We start from the raw sequence: 26,209 nt of genomic DNA, 5'->3' as shown, positions 1-26,209 counted from the left end.
CCAGGGGGACAGGGATAATGCAATTCACAATTTTTGTTCCACTTTACACATAGATGCTTTGTGCCAAATTTGGTTGAAATTGGTTAAGTGGTTGCAGAGAAGAAGCCGAAAATGTTCAAATGTTAACACACGACGCACAACGGACGACGGACGATGACGGACGAAAACGGATAGCAATAGGTCACCTGAGTTTACTCAGTTGACCTAATAAGAAAATTCAAGAAAACAAATAAAATATATTTTCATATCTTATTTAATATGGAAATACAGGTCATAGAAAACATTTGATTGTCGTTCATAACTTTTAATAAACACAGGTGATATCAAGCTAAAGTAACGCCATGATGAGTTCATCGAACTATTTGTGTCCAGAGAGTTCTTCATTGATGTAGAGGTGCATTTCTTGATAATGAGAACTGTCTGACTGGGGATTTATCTTTTGATAGGTTTGATTGACGATCGTTTCAGCTGCATGTATTTGATCATATATCTTTCCAGGCATAATTTCTGCTGTGAGCTTTCCTGTATCCTGGTTTCTCTGTTTAAATTTCTTGTATACAAGCTTTACTACTGCATATATAAGGGTTACAACAGCAAGTGTTGAAACAATGTATATAATTCCAGTTGAAGTATTTGAAATGCCATCATCTGTAACAAGAAACATGCATTATTCCATCATCATATGATATTACGCATTAACACAGAAATATGCAAAGTGAACAATAAGTGAAATTGAATTTTTAAAAGATTAGGAAATAAAAACTATAATTTCCTTTATCTCGACACTGAGAACCATTCGATTGATCCTGAGAACCTTTTGGACACAGTCCTGTTATGTTTTTACAGAAGGTCCCCGTGCTACATTTACCACAGCTGAATTCACAGGCCTCACCGAAAAATCCGTTTTTGCATACTATGAAATACAGCAATGAATATGAATACTGTTTGTTAGTTTGAATATAACAGTTTTGATAGCAGGACATAAATGACTTACATTTACATATTATAGATACAATTTTATATTAAATATTTTGTGTTTTTTAGACATTTTGTCATTAACAAAACTATATAATAAATTTATGACAATTTGTGTTTGTTTTATATAACGGCTTCAGTAAAAACTGTATTGTATTTGTATTTGACGAGATAAAAAACGAATGAACCTACATGTATCTTATAATTAACACATTAATTTTAATAAGCAATATATAAGTGCCTATAACATACAACTTATTTTCATAAATGGTGCCACATTCATTTATTAGTAAATATATGAGCTGTGATTACCTAAACACTTTGAGTTATTCCAATTACCCCGACATCCCTCTGGACAGACTCCACTCGTTTTGTTACAGAACGTACCGATTTTACAAAATCCACATTTCTTTGTACAGTCTGTTCCATAAAATCCATTTTTGCATTCTTCAAAATAAATTTGCTTTTTTTTAGAGAAACAAATACTTTAGACGTACTTTTTTTCCACGTGGTCATAATTCCGCGGAATCTCAATTTCTGTTTAATCCGTGAGTAGATAATTATGCGAATTTTCTAGATAGTCACTATATGCCTTACATTTATATTAATTACGCTTGGACAAATTTCCACGAAAAATTTGTGACCGCGTACATAGCGTAAATTAATACCGTGAGGTGAAAAGTACTTCTACAGTAATTCAAAGGAATGTTTTGATTACTTCAATTTAATTCCTGCTGTTTGTGACATAAAATGAATGAAATATAAAGATATCTGTGAGCGAATACTCACTAGTAACATGTATAACCAGGCTCTGTATTTGAATATTCACTCTCATGTGAATATACTCATACACAAATAAATTCAACCATATGGAATGCTTACACAAAAAGTATGCTAAAATTTTTACTGCAAAGTTAATTTGGAAAAGAACAAATACAGATAATCAGGGAGAAGCAGTAGATTTGCACAAACATTAATTCCCTCATATGACATGCCTAAACAAAGAATGTGTTTGAAGCATTTTATTCGGTAATGACGAATATTTGCCACCAAAACAAAACTTTTGACGCAGCAATATATTATTTTGCTATAAACAGGGAGATATCTGCTGTAGACTTCAAATCACTGACTATTTTTAATAGCAATGAAAACAAATGTTTTATATGACGTCAGAAAATGACGTAAATTTAAAAGTTCCACGATTTCAACAGAAAAAGGTGTATTCACGTCGAAATTTTGAGTGAAAGTCAACGAGCGTGGGGCTGCTACTGTTTGATATTTTGATATAATTCTTAGCATAATAATAGGTGATGTAATATGTAAATACTGTTCAGAGCAGGTCTGTGTTCTATACACTTCATAGTAAAAGTTTAGGAAAATTTGCTCATTTTTTCTTTATCTGAAAAAAATATAACAAAATCCGAATAGTTTGAGACGTCAGAAACAATATATAAAAATTCAATATTTGTTGTAAATACAGCAAATAGTGATCGATATAAAATAATCTATATAAAAAAATCAGAATTTTTAAAAACCATTCTCTATAACCAAAATTTCTCAATAATTGACGGAAATGTCATGTCATCGATTTTGATCAAATTTTATATTTATTACTTATTCAACACCCTTTCTTGAAATTTAGAAAAGAAAAAATTAATTGTTTGTGCCGTTAAACCGTTAATCGCTACACATGGCCCTCCTGAACGCCTCACACAACACTGTTTTTTGCATTTTTTTAAATCAAAAATAATTAAACAACCGAAAAAAATGGATATAAAATAAATATATCTGCCTAAGAACAAGATTGAAAACACCAAAAATGATCCAAGATATTTACATTTGTATTTCATCATTGTATCTGTATAATTTAATCACTAAAATCTCAATGTTTTGCTATCATTAAAATCTCAATGTTTTGCTAAATTGACAATTATTGAAAAATTTCATTCTTAATACATTTTTTTTAGCATAAATTAAAGAAAAATACAGAGATAGACTTTCATTCTCATTCAAGTATAATGTGAATTTGAACTTAAGGAAAAAAAAAATACTAAAAAATAAAAGTTGTGCTTTTTTTCTTAAATCCAAAATAATTGACTTTCAAAATCGTTGCCATGGCAACATCAGAAATATTTCAAGATAGATTAACTTGTGTTAATATATTTTTGGAACTTTTTTTTTTTTTTTTTTTTTTTTTTTTTTTTTTTTTGGAAAAGCTTAAATTTGGGTTATCTACATGTATTTTATATTAATCCAGAATTTTAATTTTTGAAATAAATTTCGCTAGTTGTCATAGCAACTATATGTGTCCATGTATTATGCTTTTTTGTAAAAAGAGACATAATTATGATCTTCATATTCGATTTTCATATAAAAAAATTTCATATAGCTCAAGATCAATTCATTTGATAATTTCATTAAAAAATCTTAATGTGTTAATGTGATCATTGGCAAATGCACAGTTGTCATGAAAACCTTTCAAACTTTCATTTAATATAATATGCTGTATAATGTTCTATGAGCGTGAGTTATAGTAATAATACTGGTCTTTTTAAGATCAGACAGAGGGTGATACATCGTAACATTGTAATTTAAACAAGACCCCATTTATTCATCATACGAGACAATATTGAGGAAAGGGATGTATCGTAGTTAATTCTAAAATATTTGAGTAGTTGCCAATGGAAATAGCCATGTTGAATTTTCCTTAGCAACAAGTCTTTCAACAGCTGTTTAGACAATGGACTAAAAAGCATATTTTTCATTTGACAGCGGAAAGACAAAATTAGATTGAAATGTTTTCAATAGTTTCTTCTTTAGTTAAGATGTTTTACGGGGTATGTTTATTATGTGTTTTATATGTTTTATGCCTCAGTAATCAAAGAATATGGGTATATACATGCCGTTTTTTGCCCTCTCAAGCATTTTGTTTGTTTGTCCACAAAAACGTTAACATTGTCCATAGCATTTATATTGTTGGGGTATGGCTTTCATATTCAACATAATTTATTTATTCCCACAAGATCTTTGATTGTGTGCCAAAATATTTGATATCTTGACGTTGGAGTATGACCCAGTTTCGGAGGAATTTACCCATTTTTACCTTGTCTACAACGCGTGAAATTTTGTGCTAGGTCTTTCATACATTACTGTGACAAGTCCTTTGCATGGATATATGAATTAATAGAATATATATTTTACCTTTTGACCTTCACCTTGGAATTTGACCCACTTTTACCTTGGGAAAAACTTTTGAGCAGTTACTATTAGGGCCTTTATGTTTCATAATTGTGTGTTTCTTGTAAGGCCTTCTCGTTTGTGCCTTTTATTTCACCTTACCACCTTGACCTTGGAGTCTGACCCACATTTAGCCACGACTGTGCCAGTGCTTTCATATTTCACAGGTACATTCATTGAGACAGGTCTTTTCTTTGAGTAGCAACACTTTTCATACAGCACTAACCTGAGCACATTGGCCAGAAAATAAAGCAGAAATCATTTCAGTGTTGAGAAGTTTACATGGGGGTTGGGGTCTCGAATTTCAAATTACCAACTACCTGATTATGTTTCTATAAAACAAATGCCTTTGCTGTTTTTGAGCAGATGATATTTTTTCTATTTATTCATTTGACCTCCCCCCAATTGTGGCCCAGCACTTGGAGCCCTCATTTGAACCTTTATGACTTTGTACTACCTGAGAATGCCTCCATATTAATATGATTAAACATAGCTTTTCTGTTCTTGGGAGAAAAAAAAATCCTCAATATTTCTAGGCAAAACTTTGATCCCCAATTTTGGCCCAGCCTACCCAGCCCCTACTTCCCATTCATGACTTGAACAACCTTGAATCAACACTACGTGAGGATGTTTACTTAAATATGTGACCGATCATTGCTTTGTGGTTATTAAAAAGAAGAGTTTAAAAGATTTCCAATGTATCAATTCCTGTGAAAAACTTAAATCGTCCATTGAGGTTACGCCCTATTCCTGGGGGTCATGATTTGAATAAACTTGAATCTACTGGTACACTACCTGACTACCTGAGGATGTTTTCACATCAGTTTCATCTTTCCTGGCCCAGTGGTTCTGGAGATTTTCAAATATTTTTCCTATATATTCCTATGTAAATCTTTGATCTTCAGTTGTAGTCCAACCCTACCCCTGGGGGTCATGATGTGAACAAAATTGAATTTACACTACATGAAGATGCTAACATATAAGTTTCATTTTTACTGGCCCAGTGGTTCTGGAGAAGAAGATTTTTAACATAAATATTCTATATATTCCTATGTTAAACTTTGATCAGCCATTGTGACCCTGCCGTACCCCCTGGGGTCATGTTTTGAACAAAATTCAATCTACAATATCCAAGGATGCTTCCACATAAGTTTCATCTTTCCTGGCCCAGTGGTTCTGAAAAAGAAGGTTAAAAAAATTCATATGTAAAACTGTGATCGTCCATTATGGCCCCGCCCTACCCCTGTGGGTCATAATTTGAACAAATTTCAAATCTACTCTACCTGAGGATGCTTCCAAATGAGTTTCATCTTTCCTGGCCCAATGGTTCTTGAAAAGAATATGTTTAAAAGATGCCATTAATATATCATTAATTCATAATTATTTCCCCTTGGAAGAGGGCTTGGCCCTTCATTTGAACAAACATGAATCCCCTTTACCCAAGGATATTTTGTGGCAAGTTTGATTGAAATTGGCCCAGTGGTGCTTGAGAAGAAGATGAAAATGTGAAACGTTTACGACAACGACAACAACGATAGACAATGTACACATTTTGATCAGAAAAGCTCAAATGAGTCTTTGGCTCAGGTGAGCTATAAAGATGTTGTTTTGAAAAAAAAGAACAAATCTGGTTTTGGAAAAATGATACATATGTTTTTATTCGGTTAAAACAATTTAATAAAAATTCAATGTTGAGAGATATTTTGACATCAAGCTGTTTACAAGGAGAGTGGCCCACTACTATAACTGAATGAACACTAAAAACAGGATTTTACCTCAGAATCTAAATTGTAAAATTCTACACAAATTTAGGAGAAGTCTACTACTTCACCCAACTTAACAATCACACAGAATACTGTACATGAACATCATACGGAAAATATAAAAGAACAATAGTGTGCAACCATCTTTGGTACACGTGTAGATGTTTTCCTCCCTTTTTATTTTTGTAGGCAGACTGTTTCACAATCTCACATGTTCCCTGTGATGCTTCACTTTTAATTTGAAAAAGACCAACTTTTGGAATACTAGGGAAAGAGATATAATTGAGAAAAGAAGTTATATTATGTTGATTTAAAAGCCGTGGTTTCAGTAGAGTTTTTTCTTCATTTTCTGTGCATGCATCTACAACCGCTCTAACTCTTTACTTGACCAGTTTTCAGAGATTGTTCTATAACCTGCAAAAAGAATAAAATATGCAAAAATTAAACCAAGTTATAAATTATTTGAAAATACATGTACCATTCCATGAAGCTGAAAGTATTATTATATAAATAAATGTAGTTATTATCCCCCCCCCATGCGCTTCAAAGGAGAGGGTGGTATATTGTTTTATCCTTGTGTGTCTGTCTGTCCATGTGTCTGTCAGTAGCAAATTTTTGGTGGCAGTTTTCTATCAACTTCTCATCTCAAATGCTTGAAATTTTTGCACATTCCTTACTGAGGCATGTCATCTGATGTCAACTTCCTGTTTGTGCATCTGTCCATATCATACAAAAGTATTTTTATAACAACTTTCTCAGCAACTACTTATTGCAGATTATTGAAACTTGAGCACATTCTTTGCTGAGGCATGCAATATAGCAGGATTAAATTCATTTTGTAATCTTACAATTTCCCTGCACTTACTGAATTTGTGTAATATTAACATAATACTAAGTGTATATTCACATCAGAACGAGGGTATTACTATTGTGCATTGGCTCACATACTTTTTTTTTAAACTCTTTTAAAATCAAATCTGTTATTCCTGTTTAAACTTCACCAATGCTGGCTAATACAGTGTAGTGCAAATTAAAATGAGGAAATATGCCTCATCATAATTTTGTTTTATAGATCTATAAGACAAAGAAAATGTTGAAATAAAATTGTATGTAATGTGGGTTAAAAAGTAATGACCTTGATAACCAAATGAAATTCTTAGTAGTAGCTTATATACATAAACAAGGCATGAAAATGATGTCTGTACTTTTAATTTGATAATCGTCCATGATATTATTTCAACTTGATCAGGATTGGATAAATATCCCCCAAAAAATATTTCATAACTATTTTGCTATTTATTTATATATATTTTTTAAATATGACTTTTTATGAAGATTTTAACCATGCAATATAGACCTTCATATTTTTCACTTATTAATAAACAGCAAATTTTAAACCATAAGTATTTTGTTTGAGAATAAAATTTTTGAAAAATCATTATCTTTGAAAAATGTCCAATAAATTGAATAAAATAATTAAGAGCTAATATTGGTCTCTCAAGGCTGACACTGGCATAGTTTAAAAGGGATGTCTTCAAAGATCTATTAAAATTCTGGTGTGACATTTCTCAAGCAATGGAGATCTAGTAGCTCTTTCATTGAATCAGCTGTTAGCTGTTAGATCATATCATGGCCTTGAATGAAGTAGCTCTTCATGTTTATAAAGGTGTGGCTGAGCCTATAATAAATAAGCACAATAAGCACCCCTTCTACTTTAATGACGAAAACATAGTGTTTACTATAACAACATTGTCTATCATGAAAAATTGTAAAATACACATAACACGTATAATGCTAAAATATTTGATCAAATAAATTAAGGCATTCGGTGTAAATAAATTCATTTTTGATTAATATATTTCAATAGACCAAGTATGTACCAGTAACCTGGTAATCATTGTTAGATGATGTCTTGTATATTTCATATTTTTCATTAAAGACATCATTATTCCAATTTATTTCCTGTTTACTTTTAAACTGTTTATTATTATTATGAAATTTCTAAATGACAAATTAAACTATGAATGATGCATAATGAATAATAAATTACAAACCTGATCATATTTCCTGTTTTGAATGTCAACTAAATTTTCTTCCTCTTCATATTGTTTGAGCATTCAACTTCATGAGACAGCCTGGTGCATAGAGCTAAAATTTCAAATTGAATTATGTATAATTGAGCAGATAATCAAAAGATATATCATTCATACAAATCTTGTTTTAATTTTTTAAAAAGTACTATAACTTGTTAATTTAAGCATCCCCTATCCCATTTTTTAAAAATCAAAATTTTAATTAACATTCGTTTAAACATTTGTTATGTTATTTAAACCTTAATAATAACATTTATTCAAAGAAAGAAATGAGCACTTTAAAATAATAAATATTCCATTACACATACTAGTATACACTGGCTGTAAAACATGTACAATACTCACAGGTTCCAGGAAGAACAAGTCCTCTAGTCTCTGTGTATTTTAAGTACAGTGACCATTGACTGGGATCAGTCTGTTTAATTTCTGCTTCTCATTGAATGAATTATGATTCACCAGATTTTTTCAAATAAGAAATGATACTTAACACCAAATCTCTTCTTCGTACATCACTCAGTCACTGTTTTGTTTCAACGGCAGAGAAAAATGTGTGGAACAAATTTGCATATTTTCAGAATTCGACCGCAAAATATCACATTCTGTTAGTGTTGTGTCCTTATTATTCATATCGATTGAATTCAAATTAATCACTTCTTCTGACAAGTGGAAATTGTAGTAAAAACGAATCAACAAACCAGTCTGAAAGTCTTCCGCTGGCATAAAAAACATTTCTTTTTTCACAGGAAACACAAAAGAGTTACACGAAGGGAAATAATTCTTGATCAAATTTAGCACTTTCCTCTTGAAAAACAGAAAATTTACAAGGCTTTTATTAAGGTCTTCACTTCTAATGATTCTGTTGGTAAAGATTATTAAGGTCTTTTGTCTCCAACGGAAGACCTTATTGTTTTCTTCGGTTTCTTTTTCCCTATTATTATTATCAAGGTCTTCCGTCTTCAGCAGACCTTCGTGTTATTCTTAGGTTTCTTTTCCACTAATTATTATTATTGTTTTTTTTTTCTCACCGATTTTGTGCACGCAAGTTCTAGGAAACGGCTTGTTTGATTTTCATGAAACTTACAGAAATGATAGAGAATGAACAAAACTAGATATATATTTTTTTTATTTTGATGGCGTCACTTCTGATTTTGATATTTCCGCGTTTAAGTGATTTTCAGAGGGTCACTTTGTCCCGCAGTTTTCTCAAAAAGCACTCAACATAGAAACCTGAAATTTTTAGTGAAGCTAAAGCACCCTTCGGAGAAGTGAATTTCGTATATTCTGCATACGGAGTATTATACAGATCAACATGATTTTTCACACAAATTAAGGTCACATTTTTGAAATAAAAATTACCATTTTTGAACCTCAGTACGATGACATAGCCCTACGTTATATTACATATATAATGTCAAGTTTAAATGTCCTTTGAAAGTATTATCTTAAGTTTCCAAATAGGCTGTTTTAGAGCATCATTTATAAATAAATGGTACGATGTTTCTACTATAGGTTTCTACCATAGTTTTTTTACAAATAATATAAAACGTGCTTTCTTTGATACAATGTAGTTGAAAATTTTTAATTTTCTACTTAAAAGTATTTTTTAAAATTCTTTGCTAATTTACCATACTCATCTGGGATTTGTCGAAATGTAGCACGTAAAAGGGATAACATTGCAGAGAGAAACCATACTACAGAGTAGGATAATGAAGTATTGTTTATTTTTTATATAGTAATTTTTTTTCTATTAAAAGGAAAATTCTTCTTTATTTACGGTTTGAAACGTTAAAATTTGGCTGTGTGATGAGTCTTTCATGATTCTAGATTTTTAGAAGGTGACTATGAAAAATGCCACCTTATTAACATACAAAGCAGTCAAACAGATAAGAAATACTATTGTCACCCTGCTAAATAATTGTTATTTTTCAGCCATGAATATATAAAAGATCTAGCAATTGATTTGTATGAATTATGTTTTAGTAAATGAAATAAAACTCAAGTAATGTAAACAAATACTTTTTAAATGTATTTTGATGTCTCAACACACACTATTACATTATAACAATGTGACCTTAATTTGTGCGAAAAACCATGTGAGCTTAAAAAGTTTGTTGAGCTGTATATCTCAGTTGATTCGAAACGCAAAAGGTACTTTTTGACATACTGGGGTAAATGCAATTGAAAATTACAGAAACAAGAGACCCAGGGGTCACATCGCTCACCTGAGCAGCTGGCTAGGTAATAGCAGAAATCAGGTCAGTAGTTAAACGTTTAAATACAAAATTAGGGTCAAGAGAAGGTGGGGGGATGCATTTGAACAAACCTTAGGGGCCGACTGTGGTTTTAATTGCGCAATATTTCGCGCATCATAGTAAAATGAAGCTTATTAACTTCGCTTAATTAATGAAATTAAACAAAATTAAGAAATAAGGGGTTTAAGAATGTAATTAAGATTTTATATTACTACTTTTTTAACCGATTTTGTAATTTATAGGTAGGATGACGTCTTTACAATGTGTTTTTGTCGTTATGATAAACTAAAACTCTCCGAGAAAGGGGTAAATTCGTTATTATTTATTTTTTTTTTTGTATTTTGAGATTCCCACTCCAGTAACAAGACGGTCGAATTTTATGTTTTGTGTTTCTTACACGTAATGTACAATATAGTACATGTAATACATATCAAATATTATAGTTTAAACAAAAAGTATATTGTACTATTTGTATAATGTGCTTTAAAGTTCTAAAAATCGTCATTTCCCTATATCATCCTATAGTAAATGTAACTGTATTTTAAGACTGTCCATTATAAATCCTGAGCAGTAGATTTCCCCCAAACATGGCATGTACACTGAAGTTAATGTAAGTTACATATGATTTTAAAATGAGGACGGTGACGTCTCCATATGGGTGCAAAATTCTCGAGAGGGACGTTAAACAATATAAAATCAATCATAAAATCTCCTTTTGGAAGAGGTTGTGGTCCTTCATTTGCACAAACTTGAATCACCTTCACCCAAGGATACGTTGTGACAAGATTAGTTGAAATTGTCCAAACGGTTCTTGGGAAGAAAATGAAATTGAAAGTTTAATTTACAACGACGACGGCAGCAACAACGGCAACAATGACAGACAACGGACAAGTTTTGATCAGATCAGGAAAGCTATTTGTCTCAGATGAGCTACAAAGGAATGACTCGACATTTACCGTCACACCTGATGCCATTCCACTCGTCCTCACAACCTTCCAGACAATTCCCAGTGATTCTGTCGCAAAACGTCCCATTCTCACAATTTCCACACGGATTTTCGCAATTTTTCCCATAAAATCCAACATTGCACCCTGTAGTTACATTTAATATTGTTTAGTACAGTTTAAGAGCACTAATTTATTTTCATTACAATCTGTCAATAACTAGAGCAAAAAATATGATTGCTTATTAATACAAAAATTAAATGTTTCGGAATTCATTTCATTGCTACATGTAATTTTTACACTTTCATCAAATGTGTGTATTTTGATTTAAATCAAGATTGACAATATTTCTTGGTTTATGTTTTTCTCATTGGAATACCATTGCATTTAAAACCGTCCCATTGGTGATCACATCCTTCATGACAAATCCCTGTTACATTATGACAGTTTGTTCCAGGTTTGCAATGTCCACAAGTCTCTGTGCAGTTTTCACCATAAAAACCATTTTTACACTCTATTAAATATAATATACACACAAATATAATGAATATTCAATATTATTGTTTTATGTGACACAAATCATTTATTTTGAATTGCAAAATTTAAGGAAATTGGTTATTAGTCGAATTTAGTTTTAAAATATTTATGTTCAGAAATCGTCATGATATGAATGAAATGAGAACCTCTTTTATCCATTATACTTCATAATCAAACACTTATTAGATGCATCAAGAAAAAGTTGGAATTATTAAAATGGGGGAAAAAAATTGTCCCGGCCAGTTGAAAACTGAACACGACCAGTACAGTGTAGATAGGCACACGCCATTTTCCATATTATTATCTACAATACCAGTTCCAGAGTACAGTAAAACTCGATTATAGCGAAGTCCTGTGAAATTAATTCGCTATATACGTAATTCGTTATATCCGTATAACCAATTCGTATAATCATATAAAGCGTATTCGCAATACACAAGTCATGTTTTCCTTCAAGTGCTACTACCAAATATATAAGGGAAGCAAATATTACAAAACTTACAATAACTTATGTTTTATTATTAATTGAATTTTATATACAAACGCAAAAAGAAATAAAGTCAGTTCAATTTAACAAATTTTGAGATCTTTGAAAATTCGTTATAAAAGATATTAATTTCCTTATATTCAAGCTCAGCGTGACTTAAAATAAGTTCGCTGTATCGGTAAATTTGTTATATCAGAGTTCGTTTTAACCGTAAAATTTTATAAAGATTTGTGAACAATTTGCCAGAAAAACTTCGCTATATCCGTTAATTCGCTATATATGTGTTCGCACCAAACGAGTTTTACGGTATAGTGCTCGCATTCGTAAAATATGTTGTTGTTGTTGTTTTTTTTTTTTTGCGCTGTTACGAGTCTTGGTGAGGAAAGGCGATCCGTGTTGGTCATCTTGCATTACCTTTCTTTAAATTTTATCGCAGTTATTACGTGTATTTGTGTTTGTCTGTATACTGCTCTAACCTTCGCGGGTATGTTAAGGAAGCATATTAGTCATTTGTCGGAAATTTAGACTTTTCAAAGAAAATTTGATTTGATGAATTACAAAAACCACTGATAAACGTATACTGTTATTAACTATTGCATACAGATGAAAGATTATCTAACGCGAAGACGTGCACCACCGCCACGGCATCACGTGACTTCTATTTATAGCGAAATTTTCCTTAACATAAAGGCTAACAGAACAACAATACCCCGGAGTTAAATAATTTATTTGAGTAAATAATATAGTTGAAAAACATCTATTTTGCCTAAAAAGTGCTGCTACAATCCCACTGTCCTGTCAGTAAAATGATTATTCGACACATTCGCACGAAACCTTATCATATGTTTTGAATTTTATACATATGAAGCGAGATTTTTCGTAAAATCATGCTAAACTCGGGATTCTAGCAGCGCTTTCCAAGTTTGTCAGAAGGCAGACTTTCCATCTGTACAAATTTTATGTTTTGAAATATCCATCTTATTGTTGTTCTGTTGCATTATTTTTATCACGAATGACAGAGGAAGGGCCGACCGGGATACGTATATAGATGACTGTCTTGGTAAAAGAATATAATCGATGAAAATAAATTAGCATACCTGTTTAATTAATTGAATTCCATATGAATTACACATAATATTGACGAGATTTCCTTTTAAACTCCATTTTACGTATCTTTGTACACGCCGTCCTAACCAAATTCTCTTTACACGACAAGCTCAATTCCCAAGTTACTTGATGTACACATATGACGTCATCGATGGTAGATTTTAATAAAAATGACAGATACAGCATAAAAAAATAAAAGAATTTTATTTTTGTAAATGTTTATACGTTTCTATTCATTTTCTAGAGTGAAATTACGTCTCTAAATACCAATATTACGAAAACTTGTATCTAAAATTGACGTCATATTGCCTACTATCACGTCATAATGTAGCACTGATTTAGTCAAGGTAGAATATTTTGTATGCTTCCTTATTACCTCTGTGTTGCAACTATTGTAAGTTTCTTTCTTTGCTTTCTTACTTTCGTACATAATAAGTACTACAGTTATTTGTCGCTACCGAGTGCTCCATAGCATACGTCCGACTAAACCGGTGTCAGCTGATTACAATGAACAGTGACTAAGCCCGGTCATTTATAATGGGGTCTCAGATATAGCGAGAGTCCGATCAAAAATGGCAGACACATTCTTTTACGAATCATGTTCAGCTAAAAGCATTAGCCGATGAAGTGATTTCGAATTATTTTTTTCTGTATTTTGATTGTTTTCGTTATTTTTTTTCTGTTTGAAACAGCATTTATTGAATCATATTCACATTACCAATGTTTTTTGCATATGAAATGAATGGAAATCTATTGTATTCGAAACACAATAACACTGACAGGGTGCCAAGAGGTTAAAGCAGGCGTTTAAGATTGACGTCATAATCGTTGAACGCCGAGGAAGTATCGGCACAAGCGAAAATAAAAAAAAAAATCACGCTCAAATTGACCAGAAGCTGTTACGTTGGCTGATCCATTTACTGCAGCTTACATGAAAGATAAAACATAGTTTTATTTAAATAGAAATCACATTTGCAGTTAAGGTAGAAAGTTTAAAAAAAATGTAAATATAAGCAATAAATCACTTTTTTTGACAGATATAGTCTCATAACCGCAACGGTGTGTTCAAACAAATATAGTAACGCTCTCAAAAAATAATGATTCATTGCTGAATTAAAATAATTTACCTTTACATTCAGAGCCGTACCAATGATCATCGCATCCTTTCATACAAATGCCTGTAAACCTATGGCAATTTGTTTGGAATTTACAATGACCGCAATTTTTTGTGCAGTTGTCACCATAAAATCCATTTTCACATACTATATGTATGAAAACAATTAATAAAACTGATATGAAAATTTATCTGACATGTCTCAAGAAATTATTTATGTTCTGGGATATTATGAATTAATAAAACTTTTTAAAGGAATTCATCTGACTAAGTTCTTATGACATTATATATGTTTTTAGATATCATAAAAATCAATATAATCAGGCTATTATATAATTATTAATGAATTATAAAAAGATCAAAACACATTAAATTACGAATACGTGTAATATGCGGTGAACATGTATAATACCATCACAGTTTGATCCATTCCAGTGATCCTGACATCCTTCTGGACAACTCCCTGTGATGTTGTGGCACACGGTTCCGAATTTACATTTACCACACGTTTTATCACAACTGTGTCCAAAAAATCCATCTTTACACACTACAGGATCATGATAATGATAGATGAATGAAATAAATGGAGATATCCAGAGGTAATCACACTAAAATTTCATCAAACAATACAAATATCTGTGCCCAGCAAATACGAGCTTTAAATAAATAAGAGCTTTAAGACATCAGAGGTCAGATCACGTGATATGTAGAAATGAGCTTTTAATGTCAATTGGTTCACATGTATGCTCCTTGCCATGTATAGATAATAAGAGAAACCCGTCGATAACTCAGTTTAAAAATAATGGCCCAAGAATTAATATGAAAAACGTTATTCAGCATTTCATTTAATGATAGATTGTATTTGCTGACGAGGTCTTTGCATCGACCATAGAACTTACAAAATGTCGACTTTTAAAATCGTCATTTTGCCGCTTAAAGACCGCTGAGATCTTTAATTCATCAGTTTCTTTGTTAGGATTTTTTTTAATAACTTCGATCATGTGTATCACATTAGTTGCGAGATATAAACCTAGATGCAGGTAATAAATGTATATTGTCGCATAAATCAGAGGAAGTTACGTAAATTGTTATTTTGTTTCTCACAAACTCACCATTTTACTACACATTCATATGTGAGTAAATATATTCAAGCATTTTCCGCAGCGAGGATAGTTTTCTAATTTCATTTCTTTTAAATAGAAATGTTTATCACTGCTTTTATATTCATATCCTTTTTTATCTCTTGAATCGCCATGAAATAAAAAAGCATTGCACACGACATTTGAACGCCTCGGTCAATATGAATGTCTGGTGAATAACAAACCATATTCAACACCAAAAGCGTCCATAATTGTATAATTTGTTATGATAAATATGAACTTTATAATCGAGTTTTTCTAAAATGAACATTTATCATGACATGACAGGAACTTTTGTTGCATAGAAAGTCTAACAGCATAATAAAGTGTATCACATAATAAGAAATGCAATCATCGGTTTGCACTTTTCTCATTTTAAACCTCAGGGGTGTAATGTTCATATCTTAAAATAGTCATTCAGATTTAATGTTTTTCCCACGTTTAGGAATTTGCTATACCAGCAGAATGTTATATGTTAAATACAAATTCAGTAATTGATGTTGACAGTTTCAGCCACGCCGATTTGTGTAATCATTTAGTTAGGTAGTTTAGAATTAAAGCGTTAAACCGATCAGACCTGTTTCTGTTATAAGTGTCTAGAACACGGACAGTACATTGGCGACGAGGATAACAATAATGGTAAATGCATTGCAGTTACCTGCACTTAATCGCTTTGATGTGACCAGACAAGCGTTTCCCAAAGGTGGGATAAGTGGAAGATAAGTGAATTTTACATAACGGCGACAGGGATTACGGATAAAGCACAAAAAGGGCTTTGTTTCTACATTCCGCGGGAAGTGAAGTCCAAGAAATATTTGATACCCTTGGGGAGTCTGGAGATGACTTGGACGGTGCCAAAAAGAAATTAGATGAGTACTTCCAACCAAAACGGAACTTAGCATTTGAGCGCCATTTGTTCAGGAATACGGCACAAGGTGAAACAGAAAAAATTGACAGTTTTGTGACTAGGCTGCGCAAACTGGCCGTAACCTGTGAATTTGAGAAGCCAGACGACAACATTCGCGATCAAATCGTTGAAAAGTGTAGATCGTCAAAATAAAGAAAAAGACTCCTAAAGGAAAAGGAATTAACTTTAAAAAGTGCAATGGATATAGCCCGAGCTGGCGAAATCGTAAACGAGCAAGCGGACAGATTCAAGGGCAGTGAAACATTTTCAAGCTCCGATGTAAACACTGTTAGGCCGTCGGTAAGTCACAGGAAACAATACGTATCTGAGAAAAGTTCGCAGAAAGATGCCACATGTTTTCGGTGCGGGCGGAAGGGCCACATTGCAAGGAACTGTACAATCACTAAGGACAAAACGTGTTACAAGTGCGGAAAAAAGGGTCATTTCGCAAAAGTATGTAAGACTAAATCGGATACCCCGCGCACTAAACCAGGTAAGGACCGCAGTACAAAGCATGTTCATTTAGTGCAGAACGAGTCCTCAGATGACGAGTTCGCATTTGCTGTCTACAAAAACGACACAAATGGAATGATAGACGTTAGCGTGGGCGGAGCTAAGATACAGGTGCTAATTGACTCTAGCGCTAGCTGCAATATCGTCAACCACCATGTATGGAGCGCCGTTAGAGCTAACGATGAAACAATGTCTCTATCGACAAGCACAAAAAGATTGTTTTCTTACGGATCAAAGGAACCTTTACAAATACTAGGAACGTTTCGGGCTGTCACCAAGCATGGACTGCGTGAAACATATGCAGAATTTGCTGTCGTTGAGGGCGATTATATTTCCTTACTAGAAAAAGACACAGCGGTAGAGCTAGGAGTTCTACGCATAGGAACCAATGAGCCGGACCTATGCTCCGTTAGAACTGAACTTGATAGGATTGTTGCTTCAAGAAATTCTGTTTTCGATGGAGTAGGGAGACTGGGAAATTTTCAACTGAAAATTCATGTCGACAAGACCGTGACCCCTGTAGCACAACCGTTACGACGTTTACCGTTTAATGTGAGGAAAAGCATGAACAAAAAGCTCGAGGAGCTGGAGAAGATGGACATAATTGAAAAGGTAAACAGCCCCACAGCTTGTGTGTCGCCACTTGTCGTTGTGCCCAAGAAAAACGGGGAAATTCGAATCTGTGTCGATATGAGACAGGTCAACACTGCTGTTCAACGTGAGCGATACCCGATCCCGACTGTGGATGAAATGCTAAAAGATATGAACGGCAGCACAGTGTTCTCAAAACACGATTTAGGTTGGGGATACCACCAAATAGAGCTCGACGAAGAATCAAGAGAGTTCACCACGTTTGTGACACATGAGGGCCTTTATCGCTATAAGCGCCTCATGTTCGGAATCTCCTCAGCATCTGAGATCTACCCAAGAGTAGCTGGACAAGTCATTCAAGGTATCAAAGGAGCAAAGAATTTGTCTGATGACATTATAGTCTACTGGACGGATCAGGCGGATCATAACAAGAAACTTACGAAGGTGCTCGACAGACTCGCTGAGAAAGTGCTTACTCTTAACAGAGAAAAATGCGAATTCCATCTCTCAAAAATTGTATTCTTTGGACATGTGATTTCATCAGAGGGGATTCGACCTGACCAGGAAAAGATCAAAGCAGTATCGGAGACCAGGACGCCGAGCAACAGTTCCGAAAAAAGGATCTTCTTGGGGCTAGCAAACTACTGCGGCCGTTTTATACCAAATTTCTCAACAATACTGCCCCGTTACGAGAGCTTACAAAGAAGAACACGCACTGGAGTTGGACGAAAAGACACCAGGATGCGTTTGACATGCTAAAAGGAGCGCTCGTAAGTGCCGAAGCACTAGCTTACTACAATCCAAAAGCCGATACAAGGATAATCGTGGATGCGAGTCCCCTTGGACTTGGGGCCATTCTAGCACAGAAACAACCGGAGGGTTGTTTAAACCAATTGCATATTCAAGTCGAACTCTGACCGACGTTGAGCAAAGACATTAGCAGACTGAGCGCGAGGCTCTAGGTGTCGTGTTTGGTTGTGAAAAGTTTTACTTGTATATATACTAGAATTCGAAATCTGGACGGATCAGAAGCTGTTGGCCTATATTTTCTCTCCAAAGTCGAAACCACCAGCTAAAATCAACGATGGATATTGCGACTTATGAATATAAGATTTTCTATAAACCTGGACCAAAGAAAGCTGCTGCTGATGCTCTATCCAGATCGAGTCAGAATCAGGCTTGCCGAATACACCACATTGCAGACGAGTATGCGCATTTCATTGCAGATAATGCTGTACCGAAAGCACTCACTATTAAAGAAGTTCGTCAGAAAACGTCGGAGGATCGAGAACTCGTCGAGATTATGAGGAGGATCAAAACAGGACATGGCCGTCTGGATCCTAAAATCCGTACTGTGGAATCGGAACTTTCAGTCGTCGACGGAATAATATTACGTGGATCGCGCATCTTACTGCCTAAATGCCTGAGGAGACAAACAATACAGTTGGCCCACGAAGGACACCAGGGTATTGTCCGCACGAAACAAAGATTAAGAGAAAAAGTATGGTGGCCAGGCATAGATACAGAAGCCGAGCGATTTGTTAGAACATGTCAACAATGCCAACTTTTGTCGAACAACACTAGGCCCGAACCAGTTCGAACAACGATATTACCCGACGGGCCATGGCAGGATCTGGCTATAGATCTTATGGGACCGTTTCCTTCTGGGGAATATCTACTAGTCGTTGTAGACTATTTCTCCCGATTTCAGGAAATAGCCATTATGAAAAAGATATAACCAGTGAGAAGATTATTATTCAGTTTGAGAGTATGTTCGCGCGGCACGGTTTGCCTTACAGAATGCGAAGCGACAACGGACCACAGTTTGTGTCAGAGGAGTTTAAGGGATACCTGAATTCAAATGGTATCAAACACATTCGGACTACACCATACTGGCCACAAGGAAATGGGGAGGTAGAGAGGCAAAACCGAACACTACTCAAAGCCATTAAAGCTGCGAACGCAGAAGGCAAGGATTGGAGACAAGAACTACCCAAGTTCTTACTTGCGTACCGTGCGACCCCACACTCTACCACCGGAAAAAGCCCTGCAGAGTTATTATATAATCGGAAAATTCATACCAATTTACCTGAGATCAGCAAAAGAATTGATCTCGAAGAATTAAGAGAAACGGACGCAAGACGGAAAGTGGATTTTAAAATAAGAGCGGATGAAAAGCGCCGCGCTGTACCGTGTGAAATTGAGATCGGTGACACTGTTGTACGACGTCAGGCTAAGCGCGTAAGTTGTCAACCGAGTTCGCGCCTGAGAAGTTAATCGTGAGGGAGAAATGCAGAAATGCAGCGACTCTCGAGGATGAAAATGGATCGTTGATTAAGCGAAACTGCACAGCTATAAAGAAATTCATGACATTGTAACGTATTATATACAAAACGGGTTTAGGCTTCTACTTAACTTCATGGAATATTATCAAAGCAATGTGTATTGAGGCAGAAGAAATCGGCATCTAGAAATATTGACGTTGTCCGACAACATAAAACTTAATAGAGAAATCACAGATAGGTTATGTTATGGTTCTTTTTTAAATAAAATGATAAAATATCATGTTGAAATTTAAACTTTTGTAGATTTTATCATTTCTATTTTGAAATCAATAACTTTCTAATTTAAGTATTACAGGTAAAAAAAATTCATTCCACGACCATTTTGATACCCACTCATAGATAGGCAGAAGTATCTGCTTACGAAGAACAAAAGGGTCATGGTTATGAAGATAAGCGTTGTGGCCAATAGACTACTTGTTATAAATTTGTATAAAGATCTTATCTACTAATAAATATAATTACAATAGCAATGCAAGGAATTGATGATTGGACAGTGTGCCGACCCATTATATATAGGGTAAATATAAGTTTCCATATCCGTATGACAACTAAATATGAATCTTTCAAAAATATATCAATCATCCCCCCAAAAAAAAAGTAAAAAAAAAAACTATGAAAATGAATTATTCTGGTCAGGTAATACGAGGGTTGTTCGAAAATTTCTGTCATATTTGACTTCTGTCATATCTTATTTATTTGACGCCATATGATATCCAAATTTGAAAGAAATGTCTTAACAATAAATTCAACTGATCTGCATTATTTTTTTCTAAATATCACGATTTATTCAAAACATCCAGACTTAAAAATGCAAAAATCGGGTCGCGGAGCAGGTCAAAATATAATTAATTACAAAGAATCCACTAAATAAACTCTGTAGTCATATTCTCTGTAAAATGTAGCAAAAACGAAAAAAAAACTAGAAATTTAAATAAAGAATTGTTACATCGATTCATATTCCAAATTCCTGGCTAAATATTTTGCTTCGTTGAAAAGAAATCACCTTGAGAAGATAGGTAGTCCTCATTGAAAAGGACAAAAAACGTTCAATGTGCTCCACGGGTTCAAAACATTGAAATTAAATAAAGTAAAGTGATATCTGTTAAATCGAATGAAATGAAACTTTACACACTAACAAAACAAATATTTCTACATATTATATTATGCTTATTTTAAATTTCTAGTAAGTAATATAACGAAGATTGACATCGTCCAATAACTTTTCGAACAACCGTCGTAGATTAACGCAAACGCAAATTTACTCTTTCCCGGATTACCCATACATTACATATACATATGATTAAAAATACATGTCTCTTACCCGAACAATAAGGTGTTTCAGTGACAGTTTCACTACATCCATAGATACAAGAACCATTAAAGGCATCACATTGCCTATCACGGCATTTCACATCACAGAGAGTGCAGTTATCTCCATAATGTTTAGATGGACAACCTGAAAAAAAAAATCCAGAAATATTACTTTTTCAGCAGCAGAGGTCCAATTAAAAAATTGAGATGGCGTACACCTATATTTTGTTTAAGCAAATAAAAATAATTTTAATCTCTATTTTTTTCCATCCATTGCAAAGAGATCTTACCCATCACATTTACTTCACAGACTTCAATGGTTGCAAAGTTCGGCTCAAAACCACGACATACTGTTCTGGACGTAGGTTCTTTAGGGTTATACAAGGCTATTCCTTGCGTCACCTTATTGATAGTTACATTTGTCACACGTTCAAGACACTTAGATGGATTGTGCGTGAACACTTTATGCTGAGATGGATTTGATGGAGGGATGTACGCTGAGTTGTTGAACACAAAAACAGAAAATCCCACATGTCGATTTACAGCTGAGAAGTATAAAATAATTATATATCCGACAGTAGAATTATTTGTCATACAAGATGCTATTAAATAAAAACATTCTTCCGACAATATTTTAAATCAAGTGATATATCCTTGCTTTATTTGTCATTCTATAAAAAAGAATATTTCATACAGATTTTTGGTAAAGTTATGTTGTTTAATATTTGTATAATTTTCACAGTTTTCACGCTGTATTTCTGGAAACTGCGATTTATTAAATTTCTAATGTTTGTCCAAAAACAAAAATGAAATCATAAAACAATTATCATTTATTGTAGATGATTAGGAATAATGTCAATGAGTTTTGCAAGGCAGAATAAACATATAAATGTAAGAAAGATCTAAGTCTTTCTACTTTATAACACAAAATTTTAATTTAACATTTTACATTATGTTTAACGGTAAATCATTACCATAATCTTTTTAACTTATACAGGAGAGGACATTTTAATAATGCTTTGAAGAGAGGGGAGCGGGGTTGTCTGAAGAGGTATTTTGTATCTTTTGTATGTTTTACATTCATGATCAATCTATAGAAATATCTTCGAATGCTACAAATTGTAGACAGGGAAAAGGGTATACAAACAGAAAACCACAGGTAAACTGGTGTAATCATCAAAAGAAATTCATAATTATATTGCTATTTATACATTTATCAACGGAACTTTATGATTTAATCTATTGAACTTCGCTGCCTTGTTTTCTTTTGTTTTTAATCAGTTTCATAATTTTATCAATACCTACATGTAAATCTAAAGTACATTTTTGTCAATAGTTGAATATAAAGATATGAAGTAAAACTCTTTAAAAATAATATGTATGTTAGCGATTAGAGAAAAGAGAATTTTTACTTGAGCTTCTAAAATATATTTCCAAGTAAGCGACATTAGACATTTGTTTAAACGGAAGTTTCCACCAAGCTTCCTCTTCACCATGATTTCCTACAGTAATGCTGCACGTTTCTTCACCACCAGCGTCTTCCAAAATTCCATCCACAGCCTTGTCTGCATTGTATCGAGAAGTAGAATAGTATGAACTGCTCTGTGAAGCAATTCCTCTAAATGTATCAAGTTGACTTAAGTTTTCTGTAAACAATAGAAAAATTGATTTTCGGTAAACAGTGTATGTGCATGTGAGACAAATTAGGATGAAAAAAAGAAGTTTTCCCCCACCTTTCTGAACAAAAGTACTTGATTTTTTTTTTATCATATACATGTAATCTACCTGTTTACCTGCTTTTCATTTAAAAATAGAAGCAAAAAAATATATAAATAAATAAATATATATATATAACTCGATATAAATCTGTAGAAATAGTAAAATCTGAAAAAACATACAAAAACAAAAAAACAAAAAAAAAAAAAAACAGGCAGCTTATTTCCAAGGCACTAAGGTGACAGCGCTATCATACTGACAAAAATTTCATAGATAACTTATTTTCAAGTAATTGAGTGACAAGGGTTTTCCTAAAAAAATAAGTACAACTAATATCAGTATATTTAAGTGTAATTCGGCTGGATGCCTTCATGTTTTATCAGAAATGGAGTTAAACAGCTTACGGTATTTTCTAAGCACACAAACAAAAAGACTAGTGGAATTCGAATCTGTTTTCTGAAGTAATTCTAAACTGTTAAACATATTTACTTTAACAAATTTATGAAACTCATATATCTGGTTTTAAAGTTTTAAATTGCAAAAAAATGACGAAAGAAAGAAAACAATTGTAAAGGATTTGGTAAAATATTTATCTACCTAGACCTTTCGTTGCAACTGAGAATAAAATCACAACCCACGTCAATAGCCTCATGATTGCCTCTGTATTTAATCAAGTTCTTCTGCTACCTATGTTTACACAATGCCGACTCTTGATTGCTTACGGATAAATTTAAAAATCTACAAAGAAGGAAGAAATGTTACGAAATGTGACGTACGAGAAAACCCCGGCCTATAAATTGCTATAGTTATTTCTCTGATAATTTTTTTATGCAGATATAGATTCAATTTTAAAACACATTACATATTTATGGGCGTCTTAGACACACCATGTTTGCTACTAAAATTAGTGAAGGTAGGATAATATTATAAATATATAGATAAAACAAGCTTAAATAAAAATGAGGAATCATTATTTCAGATGCTTACCAATTACTTAAACTTCTTTTTAAAATCTCTGGCCATTAATTCATTGCACTGCAAATAAAACAGAAATATTTGAACTGCTTTATTGCTTTTCTGTAATGTGTATAAGCATCAAATTCGTATTTCTACACTGCATTTTCTAAAGAAAACAAAAATATGGTAGCAAATGTTCCTTCTCCTAGCGCATGGCACTTTAAAGTAAAAGTTGCGGATCGTTTGAATTAAACCTCAATAACCGAGGCTTGTGTCATAGTAGGCGTTGGCACGATAAAGATCTGTCACTGTTAAATTGTTCTGTGTGCCGAGTGAGGTCAATATTAAAAGCTCTTCACAGGTATATGGTGACATCTCAGTATGAGTGAAAACTTCTCGAACAGGACGTAGATGCCTTAATTTCACCTTGAATTACAAATGCATGTTAAATGGAACTGTACAGTTTCCTCATTCACATAATGCGTAAAATATAGAAGACAAATCATCATCAAACCGGACATGGAATTAACCAGTAAGAAGAATATGTTAAAAAAATTGAAAGGAAATGTTTATGTAAAATTGAATTCTGGCTAATCGGAACAACTTCCTCAAATATAATATTGAATGTACTTTCAAAAAATATTTGACTATTACATGAAATATTTTTTTGCAAATTTTGTTTAGATTATGTAATAAGAAATATTCCTTTTCTTTAATGTTGCTTTCGGTGGGGAACAAAGAATAATCAAGTTTCTTACACATAGACAATGGTGTAAAATGAGATATAGGCTGCTATAAACTTAAGTTAGTGCCGTCAGCAATGTTGCTCAATGTTCTAGATGAAGATTTCGGCAATCTACTTATAAATGTTCAAATGTGAATTATTGGTATATTCAAGTGCAATATAACTTGTTGATTAATTAAGTGATAAATTGTTGTCCACTGCAATATTTTACCCTTCTATAAGGTGCTAAATATAGTGAATATTTTTAAATTCAGACATAAACTAGTAATTGGCATCCAGGCCATTTAGCAGTGAAAGGTTCTTTGTTTTGCAAACGGAAATTATTACACTAATCCTACATTTTTTTATCGAGGTTCGCCCATCAGCTTTTCAGCAGATTTTTATCTTAACCTCTGTTAAAAAATTTTTCCATAATTTTGTTAGTTCTTACAATAACTTTGAATTCTATAATGCTAATTTTACTATATTCAGATTAAATTCCATACTTAAAATCATTTGATGAGGAAATATATTTTAAGGCGGAAGGATTTTTAAAAGAACAAGATCAAAGAACTATATGCGGTATATTGCATATACTTGCCCCCACAAAAGTTACATTTTGAAAACTTCATGAAATGTGCTGAATTCAATAAATTGTATGAGAAATATAAATTAACAGAACATATTATAGTTTCAAAGCAGTTTATTCACAATTTTTGTTTTTATGACGTCACAAACTTGTCCAATTTTAGAATTTTTTTCAGAAAGAGGACAAAATGGACAAAATTTCAACAATTTAAGCTTTTAAATATATAGAGCGCATGTTTGTTCAGGATTAATATTTACATATTTCATTGATATTATCATTCTACACATTATATCAAAATATTGATCCTGAACACACATGCACTCGGTGACTCTTGCTCAAAATATCGACAAAATATATACATTTTTCTGTAGAATTCATTAAAAACTTAAATTTACGTCATGTTTGTGACGTCATTACGTACATATGACGTCATTACTTATGAAAATATTCAGTGCTTTGAAGTCAGCATATACTCCCCTGTTTAAGAACTTAATTAAATATACCTCCATCAAAGTTTGATTTGGGGGGGGGGCAAATATTGGTTATTACCGAATAAAGTTCTTTTCTTTTTTCAAGCATTTTAAAGTTTGGATCGCTATTTTTTACATGATGTGGCCTGCACAAGGAATAGTTTTGTGCACTGTAATGTTCTATACTGGGCCTAAAATATTTATTTAATTAACTTTTATTAATTCTACCATCATATTTGTTTAAAATATCAAATATATCGTGAAAATCCTTGGAAAAAAAAAACAAAAACAAATTTAAGCTTACAGGGGGCGACTGGGATTTACATTGTGCAATATTTCTCAAATCATAGTAAATTTAAGTGCATTAACTTTTTTCACCTAGTTGATATAACTAAACATCACTAGGAAATAAGAATAAAAAGGAATATTAAAATTTTC

General features: G+C 33.0%; 4 protein-coding genes and 1 long non-coding RNA gene across 5 annotated transcripts; 2 read left to right on the top strand and 3 right to left on the bottom strand.

Moving 5' to 3' along the window:
• Positions 1-358: 358 nt before the first annotated feature.
• On the bottom strand, positions 359-15,063 carry LOC134281369 (multiple epidermal growth factor-like domains protein 10). Its single transcript, XM_062763847.1, has 7 exons — positions 14,922-15,063; positions 14,523-14,657; positions 11,644-11,778; positions 11,277-11,411; positions 1,288-1,422; positions 764-913; positions 359-648 (listed from the first exon to the last, which is right to left on the bottom strand). Exons 2-7 carry the CDS (start codon positions 14,563-14,565, stop codon positions 359-361), a joined length of 888 nt encoding a protein of 295 aa, XP_062619831.1. The 5' UTR covers positions 14,566-14,657; positions 14,922-15,063.
• On the bottom strand, positions 6,274-8,481 carry LOC134281364 (uncharacterized). Its single transcript, XR_009995067.1, has 3 exons — positions 8,414-8,481; positions 8,030-8,123; positions 6,274-6,389 (listed from the first exon to the last, which is right to left on the bottom strand). It is a non-coding gene; the product is annotated as an uncharacterized LOC134281364 (long non-coding RNA).
• A 1,690-nt stretch (positions 15,064-16,753) lies between the features above and the next one.
• LOC134281368 (uncharacterized protein K02A2.6-like) lies at positions 16,754-18,418 on the top strand. The gene has a single exon (XM_062763846.1). The coding sequence runs from the start codon at positions 16,754-16,756 to the stop codon at positions 18,416-18,418; it is 1,665 nt and encodes a 554-aa protein (XP_062619830.1).
• Positions 18,419-19,459: 1,041 nt separating this feature from the next.
• LOC134281367 (uncharacterized protein K02A2.6-like) lies at positions 19,460-19,936 on the top strand. Its single transcript, XM_062763845.1, has one exon. The coding sequence runs from the start codon at positions 19,460-19,462 to the stop codon at positions 19,934-19,936; it is 477 nt and encodes a 158-aa protein (XP_062619829.1).
• Positions 19,937-21,245: 1,309 nt separating this feature from the next.
• LOC134281365 (uncharacterized) lies at positions 21,246-23,758 on the bottom strand. Its single transcript, XM_062763844.1, has 4 exons — positions 23,629-23,758; positions 22,728-22,961; positions 21,606-21,860; positions 21,246-21,460 (listed from the first exon to the last, which is right to left on the bottom strand). The coding sequence occupies exons 1-4, from the start codon at positions 23,681-23,683 to the stop codon at positions 21,246-21,248; spliced, it is 759 nt and encodes a 252-aa protein (XP_062619828.1). The 5' UTR covers positions 23,684-23,758.
• Between the last annotated feature and the right edge of the window lie 2,451 nt (positions 23,759-26,209).

This window comes from Saccostrea cucullata, unplaced genomic scaffold (assembly GCF_032062105.1).
Source record: "Saccostrea cucullata isolate Sc308-1 unplaced genomic scaffold, CSIRO_AGI_Scuc_v1 ctg5692, whole genome shotgun sequence".
NCBI classification, from domain to species: domain Eukaryota; kingdom Metazoa; phylum Mollusca; class Bivalvia; order Ostreida; family Ostreidae; genus Saccostrea; species Saccostrea cuccullata.
Note: the sequence above shows the minus strand (reverse complement) of the source record. Positions and strands in the feature narration are given on the sequence as shown.